This window comes from Giraffa tippelskirchi, chromosome 7 (genome assembly GCF_054371585.1).
Source record: "Giraffa tippelskirchi isolate mGirTip1 chromosome 7, T2T-mGirTip1v1.2.pri, whole genome shotgun sequence".
Classification (NCBI taxonomy): Eukaryota; Metazoa; Chordata; class Mammalia; order Artiodactyla; family Giraffidae; genus Giraffa; species Giraffa tippelskirchi.
The window spans coordinates 58,424,247-58,444,080 of NC_137281.1; the positions used below are offsets into that span (position 1 = coordinate 58,424,247).

The following is a 19,834-nucleotide window of genomic DNA, read 5'->3' on the forward strand; positions in this document are numbered from 1 at the left end:
GCACTAAGCACATTTACATGATTTTTAAAATTTTTACATTAAAATATTGTGTGTCCTTAGTCACTCAGTCATGTCCAACTCTTTGCGACCCCATGAGCTGTAGCCCACCAGGCTCCTCTGTCCATGGAGTTTTTCAGGCAGAAATACTGAGACGGGTTGTCATCTCCTCTTCCAGAGGATCTTCCTGACCCAGGGATGGAATCGACGTTTCTTGCGTCTCCTGCGTTGGTAGGCAGATTCTTCAGCTTCTGAGCCACCAGGGAAACCCATTATTAAATATTAAATTTATCTATTTATTGTTAAAATATTATGTGTTGTGATTACAGGGTTTGGGGGCGTCAGAGGCCAGCGTCTCGGTTGCGTTACTCTAGTCGTCACCCTGCCTCTCCTCCTCGTCACCCACTCCTGGAGCCTGAGGATGGAAACCTGAAGGTTTCTCCCAGGTGGCGATCTGGAAGATCGGCGGAGATAAGGCAGCGGCGGTGGCGATCAGGCCAAGGAGCACGTCTGTCCGGACCGCCGCCGCCGACAGGGGCACTCGCCCGCCTCCATCCGCCTGCCCCTGTCCTCTCCAGCAACGAGACGCACCGGGCGGGCGCACCCTCTGCCTGCCTCGGGCCACCTGGCGGAGCACGCCCTCGCCGGCCCGCCCCGCTCGTGTCTGCCGGGCGTCCCGCCGGCCAATGGCGAAGCGGCCCCCGCGGAGTCCCGCCGCCCGGCCAATGGGAGCGCGGCATGCAAATGAGCAGGTGCGGTGGCGGCCGGCCCGTCAAGGCAGCGACGGCCGCGGGCTGCCAGAGGCGCAACGGGTAGCAGCCGAGCAGCCGCGAGCTCCGCTCTCCCGCCATGGCCCCCGCTCCGCCCCCCGCCGCCTGCTTCTCCGCCGCCGAGGTCCAGCGGCGCCTGGCGGCCGGCGCCTGCTGGGTCCGCCGCGGGGCCCGCCTCTACGACCTCACCGGCTTCGTGCGGCAGCACCCGGGGGGCGAGCAGCTGCTGTGGGCGCGCGCGGGCCAGGACGTGAGCGCCGACCTGGACGGGCCGCCGCACCAGCACTCGGCCAACGCGCGCCTATGGCTGGAGCAGTACTACGTGGGCGACCTGCAAGGAGACCCCCAGGTACAGCCGGGCAGTGGTCCCATACCCCTGCTTCCCTCCCCTCCACCCCAGCTCTCCACTGCCCGCGAGCTCCGTGCACCTGCGCTCCAGGAGGGCCCAAGGTGACAGCCACCTCCTTCTCCTCTCCTGGTAACAAGCCCGTGCCCGCCACCGCTGACTCCCCAACCAGGAATTTGCCCTTCCTTTCCAGCACTTCCCCTGACCCTCTTCTGTCTGCTACTTCTCCCACCTCCCAAGGTATCTCCTCCTTCCTGCTGGTTCCTGCTGCAGCCTCTGGCCATCTGACGTCTTGGATCACTTTTTCCCTCCCAGCCCCTCACACACCCAGTCTTTCCTTCCTGTTCCCTTATCAGCCTCTCCCTCTTTGCAACTACTCTTCATTTCTGTTTGAATAATAGCTTCTAGGCTCATCTGTCCTCCCCTCCCCATCTCACTCTACTCCTGCATCCAAAAGGCACAGACCAGTCACCCTTCTCAGTTAGTTTGGATTTCCCTGTGCCACCCTTATCTTGCACCAGGGCTTCCCTGGCTGAGAGGAAAAGTTGAGGCAGTGTCTTAGACGGCCTGTGTCTTCCCGCCCTTCAGACCTCCCTTCAATTCGTGCCCTGCGTGCTGGCCTGGGTGCCCAGCAGAGGGACGTGACGGGGTAAGCCAGTTTTGCTGGGGAGAGGGAAGTAGCACTCTGAGCCGCATGCTGCTGTGCATTCCAGGCTCAAGATGGTATTCAAACCTCTGACTGATCCTGAGGTGTATTTTATTATCTCCATTTGAGGATGTGGAAACGGGGGCCCAAAGAGACACTATAGTAGTTCGAGGTCAGTTTGTGATCTGAGGGAATCTGAGCTAGATAGTAGAAAAGTCAAGTGTGTCTGATTCCAAAATCAGTACCCTGTCTATTCCAGGGGCCTTTGGGTGTGGGAGATGATCTTATCTATTGGGCTCCGGGTAGGCCTGGGCCAGAGGCAAACTGACTCTTCAGGCCTTCCCCAGGCCCAGCTGTAGGACTGGGGACAGTGGGGCCATCATGCTTGGACATAAACCAACAGTTGTTCCCTGCTTCTAGCTCTTCGTTCAAGATGGTCCCAGCAAATGCTTTTAGGTCTCTGGATGAAAGGACTTGACTCTCACTGTTCCAGGTGTTTTTTCACTGAGTCATCCTGCCCTGTTCTTTAATCATTTGATTCACTCACTGACGTGATGTGTTCATGATTGGCAGCACTGAGCTAGGCACTGAGACCAATGGACTGAGGTACCAATGGACAAAACCATATGGCCTCATTCACGAACCTAACAAGCTACAGTAATTCTTCAGTTACCTGGTGCTGTCAGAGTATGAATCAGGGAGAACTTTCTGGAGAAAGTGCTGTTTACCCTGGGAGCTAATCAGTGGATACCTGGCTTTAGCCAGGTGGAGTGTGGTGAGAACAACACTCCAGACAGAGGGAACAGAATACCTGGAGGCTCTGAAGGGTAAGGACTTGGCAGAGTCAAGGGACAGAAATAAAACCAGTGTGACCAGAAGCCGGTGGGCAAGGAGAGGGAAGTGGAAGGAGGCCGGAGATCAGCCAGGCTGCTGTGGTTAGGATTTGGGGCATGATTCTAAGAATAACCGGAAGCCAGGGAACGGATTCAAGCGGGAGTGTGGCGTGGTCAGATTTGCATCTTTGGAAGAGCATCCTGGCTGCAATGATGAGAAGGAGTGGAGGGAGCCAAAGTGGGTGTGCGGAGACCAGGCAGGAGGCTACCCTGTAGCCCAAGTGAGAGGTAACGGTGGCTTTGACCAAGAAGAGGGGAAGGTTGAATTTGGGAGACTTCATAGGTAAAATGACAGGACTCACTATTCTGCAGCAGGAGCCCAGTTTAATCTTGGAAGCTGACGTTTGGTGTAAGGTCATGCCGAAGGGGTTTAGCTGTAGGTGTAACTGAAGCTGAGTGCAGGAAATGAGAGGCAGAGGCCAGAATACTAGAGACTTCCAGGCATGTGATGGCTTATGGAAGGCATCCTATATTGTAACTGTAACCTATCAACAGAAGCCTAGGGTGTGACCTCTCCTCCCAGCACTGTCCAGAGTATCTCTCCTGAGATGATGGCTCCACCTCCCGGCTCTGCTAGCCACCCAGCACTATGGTTTGATTTGGTTTGGTTTTGCTTTGCTTCCCTCAGAGCTCAGTTGGTAAAGAATCCGCCTGCAATGCAGGAGACCCCGGTGTGATTTCTGGGTCAGGAAGATCCCCTGGAGAAGGGATAAGCTACCCACTCCAGTATTCTTGGGCTTCCCTTGTGGCTCAGCTGGTAAAGACCTGCCTGCAATGCAGGAGACCTGGGTTCGATCCCTGAGTTGGGAAGATCCCCTGGAGAAGGGAACGGCTACCCACTCCAGTATTCTGGCCTGGAGAATTCCGTGGACTGTATAGTCCATGGGATCACAAAGAGTCAGACATGACTGAGCGACTTTCACTTTCGCTTGCTCTGCTTTACCTGACCTTCAGGGAATACTGAGTCTAAATTTGCTTCCTACCCCTGCCCTCACCTGTTACTCCGAGAGTCCCAGTGTGGCCATGGTTCAGGTGTCCTTATAACTGGGCCCCCACCTGAGGATATGGGGGAGAAGACTAACACCATCCTTACAAACCCATGGCCCAAACTTGACCTGTGGCCATAATCACCCAATACTCCAGTTGCTTGTCAGCTTCTGTCTGCAGATTTCTATTCTGGAAACAAGTGTAGGGTTGTCTTTATATTGAGGAAGAGAGGTAGCCAGAGGAGAAATCTAGAGAAGCTGTCCTGTCAGAGAGAAGCCCTCCTTGTAAGGCCTGAACACAGAGAAGACATTTCTGTTCTTCTCTCTGGTTAAGCCCCCCTAGCAGCCCCTATGCTGCCTTCTCCACCTCTCTCCTCTCCTCGGACTTGACCAGGGACGCTGACACCTGTTGAGGCTAGAACCCGGCTCCTGTAACGTGAGGACAAGGAGGGGCCTTGACAGGGAAGGGGAGTCTCATGAACCACCTCTCTTCTTTGGGGCTCATTTCTGAATGGTGCCCATCCTCAGAATCCTTCTTCCCAAGGGTAGTCCTCGGCGAGGAGCCTGCTGGAGCTCTGCTGTGAAATTGCAGGGACAAGACTCAGCCCTGTTGGTTTCCCCTGTTCCCCAGTTTACCACACCCGCTCTGTATATACACTTACACACACATTCATTCACACTCACAGGAAAGCACACACACGTGAAACAAGTCAAACTTGTTTGAGCCAACATACTGTGGGATGAGACAAGGTTTGTTATAGCCTCGGACTTGAGGAGGTGAATCAGTGATAGCTGAGCAGGGAAGCTGGCCCTCTTCTCAACCGGGCGCTCCGGGTTCCTCACTCCAAGCTTAGGTAAGAGTGGCTCACGTTGTTAGGGGGTGTGAAGCCCATTGATTGAGCTGCAACCGGCTTTTTTTAAAAAAGAAATATGAAAGAAATGATCTCCCAAGGCCATACATACTGTGTTTCCCAGACATAGGTCATCCACGAATCACTGTCCCAGTGTTTTTTCAAATTGGCATAGGATTTGAACTATTTAATGTTTATCTAAGTAGACTCCCTCTCTATTTTACCACTTACTTGCCCTAGGCATTATTACCAGTGAAATCACAGATTTTACATGCACTTTGAAAATAGAGCTATTAAAATAAATGCTCATCCTTCCATCCCCTAAAATCCTGAGCACTATCAGTGGAGTAAGTATCTCACTTTGGAAGTTACCTAAAGCGGAGCTTCTTAACCCTGGTGATTTGCAGAGTATTTTCTGAGACTGATGGAAGAGATGAAATTATGTGTAAAAAGGCATGGTTGTACATTTTTCTGGTGAGAGAGCTACAGCTTTCATCACAGTCCAAGCAGAGTCCTCCCCTCACTCCAGACCTGCCATGATGAGGAAAATAACTGTGAAAGGGCAGACCATACTACCCCCCACCATCTCACACCTCTAGACCTCAAGAACGCTTCTTGTGGGCAGACATCTAAGCTTGCCCCTGGTGAAAAGCCCTGTTTGAGGAGACTCTGGAGGAAGGCAAGCCCTGACTCCCAGCCCCTGCTGTTGGGCTAACCCTGCTTTCTGAATGTCTCTGGGTGTCGTGTCCTAGTCCCACAAGGCATACCTATCTCTGAGTGGCTGAGAAATCCACAGGTTCTGCCACGTGTGCTTCTGCCAGGCTCTGAGGGTCCAGTCATTCAGAGGTTCAGAGGTTGAGTAATTAAGGAGGAGATCTAAGTGCAGGAAGACTCAGGGTTTCCACCCCACCCCAGGCTCCGGAACAGCTTGAGCACAGCGCAGCTTGGAGTGCCGGTCTGAGCTGAGAGTTCAGATAAAAGCCGATGCTTGGGGAACTTGCCAAACTCCCCCACCTGCAGAGCAGAGTGGACGTGACAAGCCTGCTGACTGAAAGGGGTCAAGATCTGCTTAGCATACAGGAGGGCCCTGAAATGGCCCTGCCTGGCCCATCAGCGGCTACCATCCTTTGCTACTTGCGAGGGCCTTGTGGTGGCAGGTGAGCTTTACCTGGAGGATGAAGCTAGGGCTAGCTGGGAGAGAGCCAGGGACCCAAGTCATTGTGGTTCCATGAGACATGGGGTAAACACAGGCTCCAAGACTGCTCCCTGATGTCACCCCAGAATTCAGAGAATGAAGGGGCTTCGAGACCTAAATTAAGGGGAAGGTTGAAATTAGGGCTTCCCTGATAACTCAGTCAGTAAAGAATCCATCTGCAGTGCAGGAGACCCTGGTTTGATTCCTGGGTTGGGAAGATCCCCTGGAGAAGGGAACGGCTACCCACTCCAGTATTCTGGTCTGGAGAATTCCATGGACTGTATAGTCCATGGGGTCACAAAGAGTCAGACACGACTGAGCGACTTTCACTTTCACTGGATATTAGGACTCTATGGGGGAAATAATAAGAAACAGACAGGAATCTCAGAAACACCTGAGAGTAATCATTTCTGGAAACATTCCCAGCAGAGAACCAAAATTGATGCCTGAGAAACATTCATCATCTTCACTTTCTTTATTATTTATCTTAAGATACACACCATTGGTCCATACATTGTCTTCCATTCATTTAGACAGACAAGTAGGGAGCATCCTGTTCTCTCTGAAACCCACCGTGGTACTGAAAGTGCCCTTGTCAGGGTCATCGAGACCTTCCCCTGGATAAACCTGATGGTCAGTCCTCACCTGGCCTGACAGAACTCTCGACATGGCGATCACTGCCCTGTCCTTGATAGGCTGTGTTCACCTGGCTTCTGGATACCTCACTCCCTTAGCTTTCCACCTGCATTCATTTTCTTTTGCTGCTGTAACAAACTGCCACAAACTCTGTGAGGTAAAGCAACGCATACGTGTTCTCTTCTGATTCTGGAGTCAAAAGTCAGAAATGAATTGGCAGGGCAGCCTTCCTTCTGGAGGCTCTAGGGGAGAATCTATTTCCCCCTTTTCTAGCTGTTAGAGGCTGCCCGTGTTCCCTGGCTCCTGGCCCCTAGCCATCAGTCACATTGCTCTCTCCTCTGCTCTTCCGTCTGTTCTCGTTCTTGGCCTCTGATTCTCCTGCTTCCGTCTCGCTCACAAGGAACCTTGTGGTTATACTGTGCTCCTTGCTCCCGCACACACACCAGACAATCCAGGACCATCTCATCACAGAGTCTTTCGTTTAACCACACTGCACATTCCTCCATGCCGTATAAGGTAACACAATCCCGGGCTCCAGGTATTGGGATGTAGGTTTTGGAGGGAGGTGCATTACCCAACCCGCTTCACCCCTTCCGGTGGTTAGTGCTCAGTCTCCACTGCTAGCTCCTCTTGTTCCTCGTTTTCCAGAAAAGTACACAGAGCTCAGATGGAACCACACAGTGGTGTGCCCCGCGATACAGCTGTTTTCACTCAGTACCACATCTGGGAGATGACCTGTGTGTTCCTGCTGTCTCCATTCCCTGCTCTGTCCTGAAGGATCCAGAGGCTGTAGGAGGGGATGGGGGATAAAGCAGACTGGTGACTGGGACAGACCCTTGCTCATCCTCACGGCCTTCTGAGTCTTCCTTTCAGACGTCTGTCCACCACTCCCCTGCCGTGGCCAGACCCTTGTTACACTCATTATTGCAGCAGTCTCCTGGGCAGGTCTCTTCCTGCCAGCACTCCCTGCAGCCCATTGCCCGTGAAGCTTTCCAAAGAGCACGTGGTTATATTACAGCGGTATTCCTAAATCTTCAGTGGCTCCCAATTGCTGCATCCACGGCTCCATACCCGGAAAATTTAGTTAAACTAGGAGTTAATTCAGGTAACTATCCACTCTCCTTCCTTTCCCATCTAGAACTAGGTTTTTCCTTATCACAAACTCACATAGCACTTGGCCTCTATCTACATTACAGCATTCAAAATGTTCTTCCTTATTCACTGTTTTCACTACATGTCTTACCTTCTCAACTAAATTGTAAACTCTCTGAAGACTGGAATTGCCTGACTCATCTGGGTTTCCCTGGGGGACACTAGCACACTGGTGCCTGCCAACAGGAAGTAATAAATGTCTAAATAAATGAATGAATGAGCTGCTGAGAGCAGGGACGGCTCTCGATTGGCGTTTCCAAATGCCGAGATGTGTGCCAAATTGAAAAGGAAAGTGGTGATAGTAGCACGCACAAGATACTTCAAGTAGTAAGATAAGGGAACACAAACAAACCTCTTTCCACTTTCTTCTTTGTTAGCTGGAAGGATTGTGAGTTGATGGAAAGGATGGAGGACTATCAAGTGAGTCCCTCATTTCTGCCTTTGCCCTCAGTTTTTCATTAGCCAGAAAGAGTTGGCAAAACATCTTCCGCATGAGGCTACCGCAGTTCACCCCTACCCCTGAGTCCCCAGCAAGGGTAGAAGTAAAAGTAACCACAGGAAATGCCAATCAAGAGCCCTGCTTACTCTCAGCGTTGCGACTTGTAACCATGTGTCTGTAAGTGTCTGGATGATGTGTGGAGGTAGAACTCAGGTTCCTGGGTTTCCAGTTCTGTTGACTCTTTTCTGTGTCTTTTCATGCAAAACTCTCTAAAGCGTGTCATCTCCGAACTGTGAGTCACAATCTTCTCTAATTGCCGCTCATCTAAAATGGGCAGAAGAGTCTAACGACCTCTCTTCCCACCTGCTCTTGCCCTCTGATGGAAACCAAGCTCAGTCATAATAGTAAGGTTGGAGAATGCCAAACTTGATGCTAGCAAGAGCTGTAAAGTTATCATTGAGAAGCAGAAACCTCATACTCAGGATGTGTTGTTGTGAAGCCTTGCCCTGCTGCTGCTGCTGCTGCTGTCGCTTCAGTCGTGTCCAACTCTGTGCGACCCCATAGACGGTCGCCCACCAGGCACCCCCATCCCTGGGATTCTCCAGGTGAGAACACTGGAGTGGGTTGCCATTTCCTTCTCCAGTGCATGAAAGTGAAAAGTGAAAGTGAAGCCGCTCAGTCGTGTCTGACTCTTAGCGACCCCATGGGCTGCAGCCCACCAGGCTCCTCTGTCCTTGGGATTTTCCAGACAAGAGTACTGGAGTGAGGTGCCATTGCCTTCTCCGTGCCCTAAAACACAGATATTCAAATGCATTGTTTCTTTATTGCGATAGTATATTGCAAGGTGTTAAAATAGCAATACCAAATAAGCAAATTTGGGGGGACTTGTTTTAACATATTTGAACTACATTGCGTACAGAATGTCTTAAGGTCCTGTTAGAGGAAAGCTAGTAGCCAAAAATTCCATTGACGTAACTACACGTGACTACACACTTAAAAATGAACCATGCAATCTGCATCAAATGTGGTTGATAATTACCTAAGTAAATTAATCATACTTTCTTCTTTAAAACAAATAGAATTTAAAGGGAATAGTTCTGTACATTCTTATATGCTCAGCAGAATCTTTTTAACATTGTTTAGCATTGTGCAGTGCTCACATTTCCCTCTGGAAAATGGAATTGGAGATTTTTAGTAATGGCTAGTTTTGTTTTATAAATTCCGAATGTTAGTAGTCCACAGTTCAGTTCAGTCACTCAGTTGTGTCCGACTCTTTGCGACCCCATGAACCACAACACACCAGGCCTCCCTGTCCATCACCAGCTGCCGGACTCCACCCAAACCCATGTCCATTGAGTCACTGATGCCATCCAACCATCTCATCCTCTGTCATCCCCTTCTCCTGCCCTCAATCTTGCCCAGCATCAGGGTCTTTTCCAATGAGTCAGCTCTTCCAGTCAGGTGGCCAAAGTATTGGAGTTTCAGCTTCAACATCAGTCCTTCCAATGAACACCCAGGACTGATCTCCTTTAGGATGGACTGGTTGGATCTTCTTGCAGTCCAAGGGACTCTCAAGAGTCTTCTCCAACACCACAGTTCAAAAGCATCAATTCTGCGGTGCTCAGCTTTCTTTATAGTCCAACCCTCACATCCATACATGACCACTGGAAAAACCATAGCCTTGACTAGACGGACCTTTGTTGACAAAGTAATATCTCTGCTTTTCAATATGCTATCTAGGTTGGTCATAACTTTCCTTCCAAAGAGTAAGCGTCTTTTAATTTCATGGCTGCAGTCACCATCTGCAGTGATTTTGGAGCCCAGAAAAATAAAGTCAGCCACTGTTTCCCCACCTATTTGCCATGAAGTGATGGGACTGGATGCCATGATCTTAGTTTTCTGAATGTTGAGCTTTAAGCCAACTTTTTCACTCTCCTCTTTCACTTTCATCAAGAGGCTCTTTAGTTCTTCTTCACTTTCTGCCATAAGGGTGGTGTCATCTGCATATCTGAGGTTATTGATATTTCTCCTGGCAATCTTGATTCCAGCTTGTGCTTCCTCCAGCCCAGCATTTCTCGTGATGTACTCTGCATATAAGTTAAATAAGCAGGGTGACAATATACAGCCTTGACGTACTACCAGTCTCTTGTTCCACGTCCAGTTCTAACTGTTTCTTCCTGACTTGCATACAGGTTTCTCAAGAGTAGTCCATAATAACCCACTTAATTGCTAATAAATAGCCCCTAGTCTTGTGTAATAATGAACTTATATGAAACAACATCATTTACCCACAAAGATCTAAGAAAGATCTCAAGTTTTTTAGTCAAGTTAAGGCCCACACTTTGAGACTGACTGCCATGGAGAAATATGGAGCAGTTACATTTGGCTGAATATAAATACAGCGTCCATGATCCCAAGTTAGGGACCAGGGCAGACCAACCTAATTTAGTAGTTGCTTCCGCTTGTCCCAGTCAGGATCCTTTGGGGGACTCCCCTGCTGGTCCAGTGGTTAAGAATCCACCTGCCAATGCAGGGAACATGGGTCCAATTACTGGTCAAGGAAGATTCCACATACTGCAGAGCAACTAAGCCCGTAGGTCACAACTCTTAAAGCCCGCGTCCCTAGCACCCGTGCTCCACAGCAAGAGAAGCCAGTGCAATGAGAAGCCGAAGCACTGCAATAAAGAGGAGCCCCGCTCCCCGCAGCTAGAGAGAGCCTGAACGGAGCAATAAAGACCCAGCATTGCCCAAATAATGAATAACAAATAATTTTTATTAAGAAAACCCTTTAGAGTGGCAAGTATAACAGCTTATGCAGGTTGGAGACAGTGTGCCATAAAAAGTTCAGGTGTTCCTTGAACCTGAGTGGGAAGGTCCTTGACTCCTAGGATTAAAGGTCTTATAAAGTGAATCTACTTTAAATGAAGACCAAAATTTCATAGAAAATGGACTGAGGGGAGAAGGAAATTGTTTATCTTTAAAAATGAAACTGAAAAGTTGTGGGTTTTTTTTTTTTTAATTTAGTTTAATCTGACAGCAAGGGAATCCCCTGGCAGTCCAATGGTTAGGACCCTGTGCTTGTGCTGATCCTGATCCTCAAACTAAGATTCTACAAGCCTCCCTGGCAAGGCCAAAAAAAAAAAAAAAAAAACTGACAGCAAAATTAAGATTGCGCTTGGCTGTGTATTCTTAAATTGAGCAAATAGTGCATCAAGTAGTGTTGTTTTACGTATGTGGTTTTTTTTGACAAGATGTATGAAAGCACAGTGTGACATTCTAAGCTTTGCATTGGCTGTTCACAGCATGATCATAAAGAGGGTCATTCTAGCAAGAGTATTTAAGAGCTAAGGATCTCTTTTGATCCTTGGTAAACAATCTCTCCTCTTTTGAAGGGCTTCTTCCTTTGTTGATCGCCTGTGTTTCAGTGTTAAACAGCCTACATTTGCCAGATCCTTATTTGACCGTGAAATTGTAACTAAAACAGTTTTCTCTCACTTTCATTGACTTCATGATATTTTATAAGTTTTTGCATTGATTTTGAATTTTCACTTTGCAGTCAGGTTTCATTTTATTACATTGTATATTTTCAGATGGTAGTAACCTCAGCCATCAGCTTGTCCCTCCTTTTCTCTATTGTCATAACTACCTGTGAACATAGTTCATACTATGTGAAGAAAGCTGAGTGCCGAAGAATTGATGCTTTTGAACTGTGGTGTTGGAGAAGACTCTTGAGAGTCCCTTGGACTGCAAGGAGATCCAACCAGTCCATCCTAAAGGAGATTGGTTCTGGGTGTTCATTGGAAGGACTGAAGCTGAAACTCCAATACTTTGGCCACCTGATGCGAAGAGTTGACTCATTGGAAAAGACCCTAATGCTGGGAAAGATTGGGGGCAGGAGGAGAAGGGGACGACAGAGGATGAGATGGCTGGATGGCATCACCAACTCGATGGACATCAGTTTGGGTGAACTCCGGGAGTTGGTGATGGACAGGGAGGCCTGGCGTGTTGTGGTTCATGGGGTCGCAAAGAGTCGGACACGACTGAGTGACTGAACTGAACTGATAGTTCATGCACAAATTTAAATCACTAAGAGGAATGTGCAAAAAAAATTGGGTGCCTCTCCCAACCTAGTCCCTGTGTAAACACTATCAACAATTTCTTGTGGCCTCAGAGAAACACATATTTTATTCTTCCTGTTTCCCATGTAAAGGAGTTGTATGGTCAGGCTCCTTGGCAACTTGATGCTTTTTTTTTTAACCTAATGACGTATTTTGTACTTCCTTCCACATCCGCCATGAAAGTTTTCTTCATTCAAGAACATGGGCTATCTTTCCATGTTTTTGAATCCTTTTTTATTTCCTTTATTAATGTTTTATAGTTTTCAGCATATAAATCTTTCATCTCCTTGGTCAGGTTTATTCCTGGGCTTTGTTGGGGGGAGGGGTGCAATCTTGAAAGGTATGGTCTTTTTACATTCCCTTTCTGATATGTCATTGTTAATGTAAAAAAATGTAGTCAACTTCTGAATGTTAATCTTGTATCCTGCTACTTTGCTGAATTCATTTATTAGAGCTAGTAGCTTTTGTGTGGAGTTCTTAGGGTTTTCTGTATGTAGTGACATATCATCTGCGTATAGTGACAATTTTACCTCTTCTCTTCCAGTATGGATACCTTTTATTTCTTTTCCTTCTCTAATTGCTGTGGCTAGGACTTCCTATACTATGTTGAATATAAACAGTGAGGGTCGGAATTCTTGTCTTGTTCCAGATTTTAGCAGGAAGCCTTTCAGCTTTTTTTCACTGTTGAGTGTTATGTTCACTATGGGTTTGTCATAAATGGCTTTTATTATATTGTGATATGTTACCTCTTTGCCCACTTTTATATGAGGTTTTATCACGAATGGATGTTGAATTTTGTCAAATGCTTTTTCTATATTTATTGAGATGATCATGTGGTTTTTTACTTTGTGTGGTATACTACATTATTGACTTGCTTATGTTGAACCATCCTTGTGAACTTGGGAAGAATTCCACTTAGTTGTGGGGTATATTTTTTATGTGTTGTTGGATTCAGTTTGCTAATATTTTGTTGAGAATCTTTGCATCTATATTCACTGGAGACACTGGTCTGTAATTTTCTTGGTGGCAACTTTGGTTGGTTTTGGTATCAGGGTTATAGTGGCTTAATAGAATGCCTGTGGGAGTGTTTCCTCCTGTTCAGGTTTTTGGAGGAGCTTGAGAAGAATCAGTGTAAGTTCTTCTTTGTATGTTTGGTAGAATTCTCCTGTGAAGCCATCTGGTCCTGGACTTTTGTTTGTAGGGAGTTTTTAAATTATAGATTCTATTTCACTTTTAGTGATTGGTCTGTTCAAATTACCTATTTCTTCTTGATTCAGTTTTGGTGGGATGTATGTTTCTAGAAAGATGTCCATTTCTTTTCGGTTGTCAACATTCTTTCTAGTAGCTGTCCCTATTGATGTTTTTCCCTATTACATCAGTGCCATAAGAAGCATCCTTACATAATCATTTTGCACACACATGCAAATAAATTTGTAATGTAGAATTCTAGATTAGAAATTTCTATATCAAAATTATATCCATTTTGTATTTTAATGGATATTGCCAAATTGCCTTCTGCAAAGGTTGTACCAATTTAAATTCCCTCCAAAATCATACACATTCTCCCCATAGCTGTATATTACCAGTATTTTTAATTTTTGCCAATGGGTTAAAAAAAATGCTCCTCATTCAGATTTTCACTTATATGAATTACAAGAGAAAGTAAATGTCTTTTACACATTTCTGAATTAGTTGCACCTTTTTGATAAGCTGCCTGTTCAGATCCTTTGTCCATCTGTATTGGATAGTTAATCTTTTCCCTATTAATTTATGTATGTGTGTGTGCTCAGTCGCTCAGTTGTTTCTAACTCTTTGCCACCTCATAGACTTGTATCCTGCCAGACTGCTCTGTCCCTGGAATTTTCCAGGCAAGAATACTGAAGCATGTTGCCATTTCCTACTCCAGGGGATCTTGCTGACACAGGATCGAACCTGATCCCTGTGTCTCTTGTGTCTGCTGCATTAGCAGGTGGATTCTCTGCCACTGTACCACCTGGGAAGCCCTAGTGGTTTATATCGCTCCTTATATATAAAGAATATTGGCCTTCAGCCATCACACACATCACTACTTGTCTTCCAGCTCTCGTTTGTCTTTTACCCTGTTTAATGTTTTTTTTCTCCATTTAAACCTTTTAGTTATCATCATTCTTAGAAAGACCACCTCTACTTTATGATTTTATATATAAAAACAAAAATAGTATCCTGTTCATAGTTTTTATCCTTAATGATTCTGTTATTTGTTTGGTTTTGGTTAAACGTTTTATCTACTAGAAATGGGGGGTGTGTGTTATAAGTAACAAAATAGAGATTATTTTGGGTTCAAAATTCTATAAATGACCAACTGGTTTTCCCATTAGATTTATGGAATAATCTTATCTTTTCGCACTAACTAAAGGAAAAAAAAAGACCTTTTCACACATTAAAACTCAACATTCAAAAAACAAAGATCATGGCATCCAGTCCTATCATATCATGGCAAATAGATGGGGAAAAAGTGGAAACAGTGTCAGATTTCATATTCTTGGGCTCCAAAACCGATGCAGACGGTGACTGCAGCCACGAAATTAAAAGACGCTTGCTCCTTGGAAAATCTGTGACAGACATAGACAGTGTATTAAAAAGCGGAGACATCACTTTGCTGACAAAGATCTGTATAGTCAAAGCTATAGTTTTTCCTGTAGTCGTGTATGGATGTGAGAGTTGGACCATAAAGAAGGCTGAGCGCTGAAGAACTGATGCTTTCAAACTGTGGTGTTGGAGAAGACTCTTGAGGGTCCCTTAGACATCAAGGAGATCAAACCAGTCAGTGCTAAAGGAAATCAACTCTGAGTACTCATTGGAAGGACTGATGCTGAAGCTGAAGTTTCCAATACTTTGGCCACTGGATTTGAAGAGCCAGCTCACTAGAAAAGACCCTGATGCTGGAAAGGATTGAGGGCAAGAGGAAAAGGGGGCAGCAGAGGATGAGACGGTTGGATGGCATCACTGACTCAATGGACATGAGTTTGAGTAAACTCAGGGAGATAGTGTAGGACAGGGAAGCTTGACGTGCTACAGTTCAAGGGGTCACAAAGAGTTGGACATGACTTAGTGACTGAACAATCACACAACATTCACATACATATTTTGGACTATTCTTTTTTTAAATATTTATTTATTAGGTTGTGCCAGGTCTTAGTTGCAGCATACGTGATCTAGTTCCCTGACCAGGGGTTGGACCTGGGCCCCCTGTGCAGAGTCTGAGCCATTTGACAACCAGAGAAGTTCCGGTCTGTTCTTGGACTCTATTCTATACTAAAGAAATCACTCATTTGTAAATTTATTTTTAATTGGAGGATACTTGCTTTATAATGTTGTGTTGGTTACTGCTGTACAGTGGCATGAATCAGCCATAAGTATACATATATCCCCTCTCTCTTGAACCTCCCTCTCAGCCCTCTAGATTGTCACAGAGTACCCGGCTGAGCTTCCTGGAAACCACTCGTTTTTTATTCTGTTTTAGGCGTTAGGTTTTTCCCCCTCTTTGCTCCTCTGTTCTATTCCAGCCCGACTTCTGCTCCCACCTGCTCCGCCGGAGAAAGCAAAGGGCAGGCCGAGACCTGAGAAACAGCTCTGTGTCATGTTGCCAGCCTTGGGGGAACACGGTCAAGTCTGACTTTCAGGAGCTTTGGCTGACCAGCGTGCCCTGACCCTGAGGGCGTGTGGCTGGAGCAGGGGGAACATGGCTCTGAGAAGCCCACACAGGGTGCGGCCACAGTCCGCGCGTCCGTGGGGAGGGTGGTGCACACTGCGCGTGCAGTGCTTGTGGAATGGTAGTGATTTCTGCAGAGATGGGGAGAGGTGTGGAGGGAGCGTGTGCAGGCAGCCTTGCCTCCGTGGTGGCGGGTCTCGTGTGTCTTTCCTGCTTTGTGTCCCCAGCCTGTGGTTGGAGGAGGGCCGTAAGGTCAAGTTCTGAGAGTGTATGAGGGGTGGGGGAGCTCGCAGAGCTGGGGGAGGGCCTGGTGAGGGAACCCGGCGCCTCTCTTGCAAAGCCCTGTAAATCTAAGACTTCACATCCCTCTGGTCAGGGGAACTGCATACTTATCGCCCTCCAGCTTCCTTTCATCAAAATCAAATGAGGCCTTATTAAAAGAAGATTTCCTGGGATTTTGCTGGGATGACAAAAATGTTCCATATCTTGATGTGGACATTGGCTACAAGAAGGCGTATAATTGTCAAAACGTATCGTACAGTACACTTAAGATTAGTGGCTTTTTTCTACATGAAATTTATTTTTATTTTTTTATTTTATTTTATTGTATTTAATAAATATATTTGTTTTAGTTGGGGGCTAATTACTTTACAATATTGTAGTAGTTTTTGCCATACATTGACATGAAATTTATACCCAGTGTTCTTTCTGTTTAAGACTTGTTCACCTGTTTGCTTCTGGCGGCCCTGGGCCTTCATTGCGGCGTGCAGGCTTTCTCCTGGTGTGGCGGCAGGGGCTCCTCTCCAGCTGTGCTGCACTGGCTCTGGCTGCGTGGAGCACGGGCAGGAGGCACCCGGGCTCAGTGCTGAGGCCCGGGGGCTCAGCTGCCCCAGTGTGTGTTGTGAGGGCTTAGCTGTCTTACAGGCACGTAGAGTCTCCCCAGACCAGGGATCGAACCCATGTCCCCTGCATTGGCAGGCGGATTCTGAACCACTGGGACGCCAGGGAAGCGCAATACCCACTTTCTTTTAAATGGAGGCAAATAACTGGCTTCTAAAGATACGACCTCATGATTGTGAGAGTTAGGTGTTGGTATGCACCAGCCTTTAAAAATTGCTTCCCCCACCTCTTTGATCATTTTACCATTAATGGTAATTATGTATCAACTAGAGACTAGAAATCCTGGCTCAATTAAAAGCATGGAAACTCTGACAGGTTAAAGGAATTATCTCTGGTCATTCAACTCTTAATATCATGTAAATCATTTTTTTTTTCCCTACTAGAACTGGGCACAGTTGGAGCACCCTGAGGGAATGCTGGTTTGGATTTTCTGGTGAGGAGATGCCTTTGGAGAAAGACTAGGAAGCAGGGAGGTCCCAGTGTGGTATCCTGTGGGTACTGTGACACAGGGACTGGGTTTCCAGGAGATTAGCAGGTAGGGAGGTGCAAGGTCAACATTTTCCTTAGAATTGTCCACAGACTGTGAGGTGCTGCTTTGGCCTCTTGTTCCTCTCTCAGACATAAACAGAGTGTTATGGAAGTGGAATCACATGGTCTCTCTGGGCCGACCTTGTTTATTGTGCTTTGCTTTGTTGCACTTCACAGATACTGTGGTTGTGTTGAAGGTTTATGCATCAAGCAAGTCTATTGGCACCATTTTCCCACGGGCATCTGCTCACTTTGGGTCTCTGTGTCACAGTTTGGTAATTGTTGCAGTACTTCAAACCCTCTTCCAGCAAAAAGATAATAACTCACTGAAGACTCAGGTGATGGTTAACATTTTCTAGCACTAAAGTATTTTTTAAATCAAGATATACACAAAAAAGGCTTTTAAAAAGAAATAGAATGTGAATGGTAGTATCTAGGTAGTAGGGATACAGGGATTCACAGTAAGATTCTTTCACCTTGGCTGCATGTTTAAATTGTTTCTTAATAAAATGTTGGAAAAATACTGGTAGTTGCCTCATGGACATCACCCCCAAATTCTTAAAGAATGGGTGGGAGAGTAAAACAGGGTGACAGCACATGAATGGGTACGTGCAACAAGCCACCACGCTTCTAGTGACACTGTATTACTTTCTCAGAGCAGCTCTAGCAGAATTCCATAGACTGGGTACTTAAAACAGAAGAAATTTATTCTCGCTGTTCTATATGTGTGAAGCCTGAAATCAAGGAGCTGGCCAGGTTGGCTCCTTCTGGAACCTCTAAGGGAGAGACTTACCTCTTTCCTAACTTCTGGTGGGACTGGTAACCCTTGGTGTTCTTTGGCTTGTTGATACTTCACTACAGTCTCTGCCACAATCTCACACAGGCATTCTTCCTTGTGTCTTACATTTGTGTCCAAATTTCCCCTCTTCATACGAGGACACCAGTCATTCTGGACTTAGAGCCCACCCTCACCCAGTGTGACCTCATCACAGCGTGATGAATGGGAAGACACTGTTTCCAAATAAAGTCACATTCACAAGGGTCTGCATGAACATGAACTTGACATGGGTGGTGTGTGTGCATGCTCAGTCACTTCAGTCATGTATGACTCTTTGAGACCCCATGGACTGTAGCCCACCAGGCTCCTCTGTCCATGGGATTTTCCAGGCAAGAACACTGGAATGGGTTGCCATGCCCTCTTCCAGGGGATCTTCCCGACCCAGGGACCGAACTTGTGTCTCGTGCGGAGAGATACTATTCCTCCCAATACAGGTATCTTTAAATAACTTCTGCCATGCAGATAACCTTGATGGAAGTAAATATGATAGGCACTGGAGAATTGTGCTGTATTTCAGAAAAATGGCTCTAGTAGCAACAGAGATTCTATTTATGACTCTTGTGAAAAGTTTGATGTTTCGTTGGGGTGAAAAAATACAAATATAACTAAATTAGAGAATTAATTAACATAATTAACACAAGGAAATAGATGTGTATGAGTGCATATATATATATACATATACATATATAGACATATAGATATATATGGGCTACCCTGGTGACTCAGATGGTAAAGAATCTGCCTGCAATGTAGGAGACCCTGCAGGGTCTTAATCAGGTCTTTGATCCCTTAATCAGGAAGATATCCTGGAGCCGGGCATGGCAACCCATTCCAGTATTCTTGCTGGGAAAATCCCATAGACAGAAAAGCCTGGCAGGCTGCAGTTGAGGGGATCACAAAGAGTCAAACACGACTGAGCGACTAACACTTTCACTTTATTATTTTTTTTTTTTTTACACTTTCACTTTAACAAGGAGATAGATGTATGTGTGTATATGTATATATACGTTTCATATTCTTGGGCCATTCCCCACATCTACAAAATCAGAATCTCTGAAGGCAAGACCTCAGAAACCTACACTTTTAACAAGCTCCCTGTGTGCCTCGGAAGCAGCATAAACTTTGCAACCCACTGTCCTAGAAGTTTAAGGGCAGAGGGGAAATGGAGAGGGAAGAGCTGGAGTCACTGAAAGTGGCTTGGTGGGCAGGTCTTGTGGGATCACTAAAGAGTCAGCGTCCCCGAGCTCCCAGCGTGGAGCTCGGTGCCGAGCAGCTGTGCGGTGGGTGCTGAACGCACCGCCCACCCTGTCCCCTCCCGGGAGAGCGGGGAGCCTGGGGACGTGTAACTCTGGTCCAGCTCTGCATCTCATCAGCTACATGACGTTGCATGAGTCAGAAAGCTCTCCCGGCCTTTATTTCCCTTTATTGCCCCACTGCAGGATTTTGAGGAGAAGGCAATGGCACCCCACTCCAGTACTCTTGCCTGGAAAATCCCATGGATGGAGGAGCCTGGTAGGCTACAGTCCATGGGGTCGCTAAGAGTCGGACACGACTAAGCGACTTCACTTTCACTTTTCCCTTTCATGCACTGGAGAAGGAAATGGCAACCCACTCCAGTATTCTTGCCTGGAGAATCCCAGGGACGGCGGAGCCTGGTGGACTGCCGTCTATGGGGTCGCACAGAGTCGGACACGACTGAAGTGACTTAGCAGCAGCAGCAGCAGCAGGATTTTGTGTGGCTACAGTGAGATCAGGTGAGCTCCGTGAAACGGAGCAGGGAGGTTAACTGACATGGGATGATTATGAGCCCTTTCAGCCCAGCTTCTGCTAAGAAAAGGCAGGTTCCTC

General features: G+C 46.8%; 1 protein-coding gene and 1 long non-coding RNA gene across 2 annotated transcripts in view; one reads left to right on the plus strand and one right to left on the minus strand.

The window, feature by feature from the left end:
- Positions 1–782: 782 nt before the first annotated feature.
- The window catches only part of FA2H (fatty acid 2-hydroxylase), a 55,973-nt gene continuing 36,921 nt past the window's right edge, over positions 783–19,834 (plus strand). Inside the window, exon 1 of the mRNA XM_081508693.1 lies at positions 783–1,116. Coding sequence (XP_081364819.1) covers positions 847–1,116 — 270 coding nt within the window. The 5' untranslated portion in view covers positions 783–846. The remainder of the gene's footprint in view (positions 1,117–19,834) is intronic.
- LOC145513179 (uncharacterized) lies at positions 2,698–18,077 on the minus strand. Its single transcript, XR_014059181.1, has 9 exons — positions 17,942–18,077; positions 10,352–10,432; positions 7,825–8,700; positions 7,564–7,648; positions 5,658–5,798; positions 5,257–5,503; positions 4,862–5,020; positions 4,373–4,549; positions 2,698–4,213 (listed from the first exon to the last, which is right to left on the minus strand). It is a non-coding gene; the product is annotated as an uncharacterized LOC145513179 (long non-coding RNA).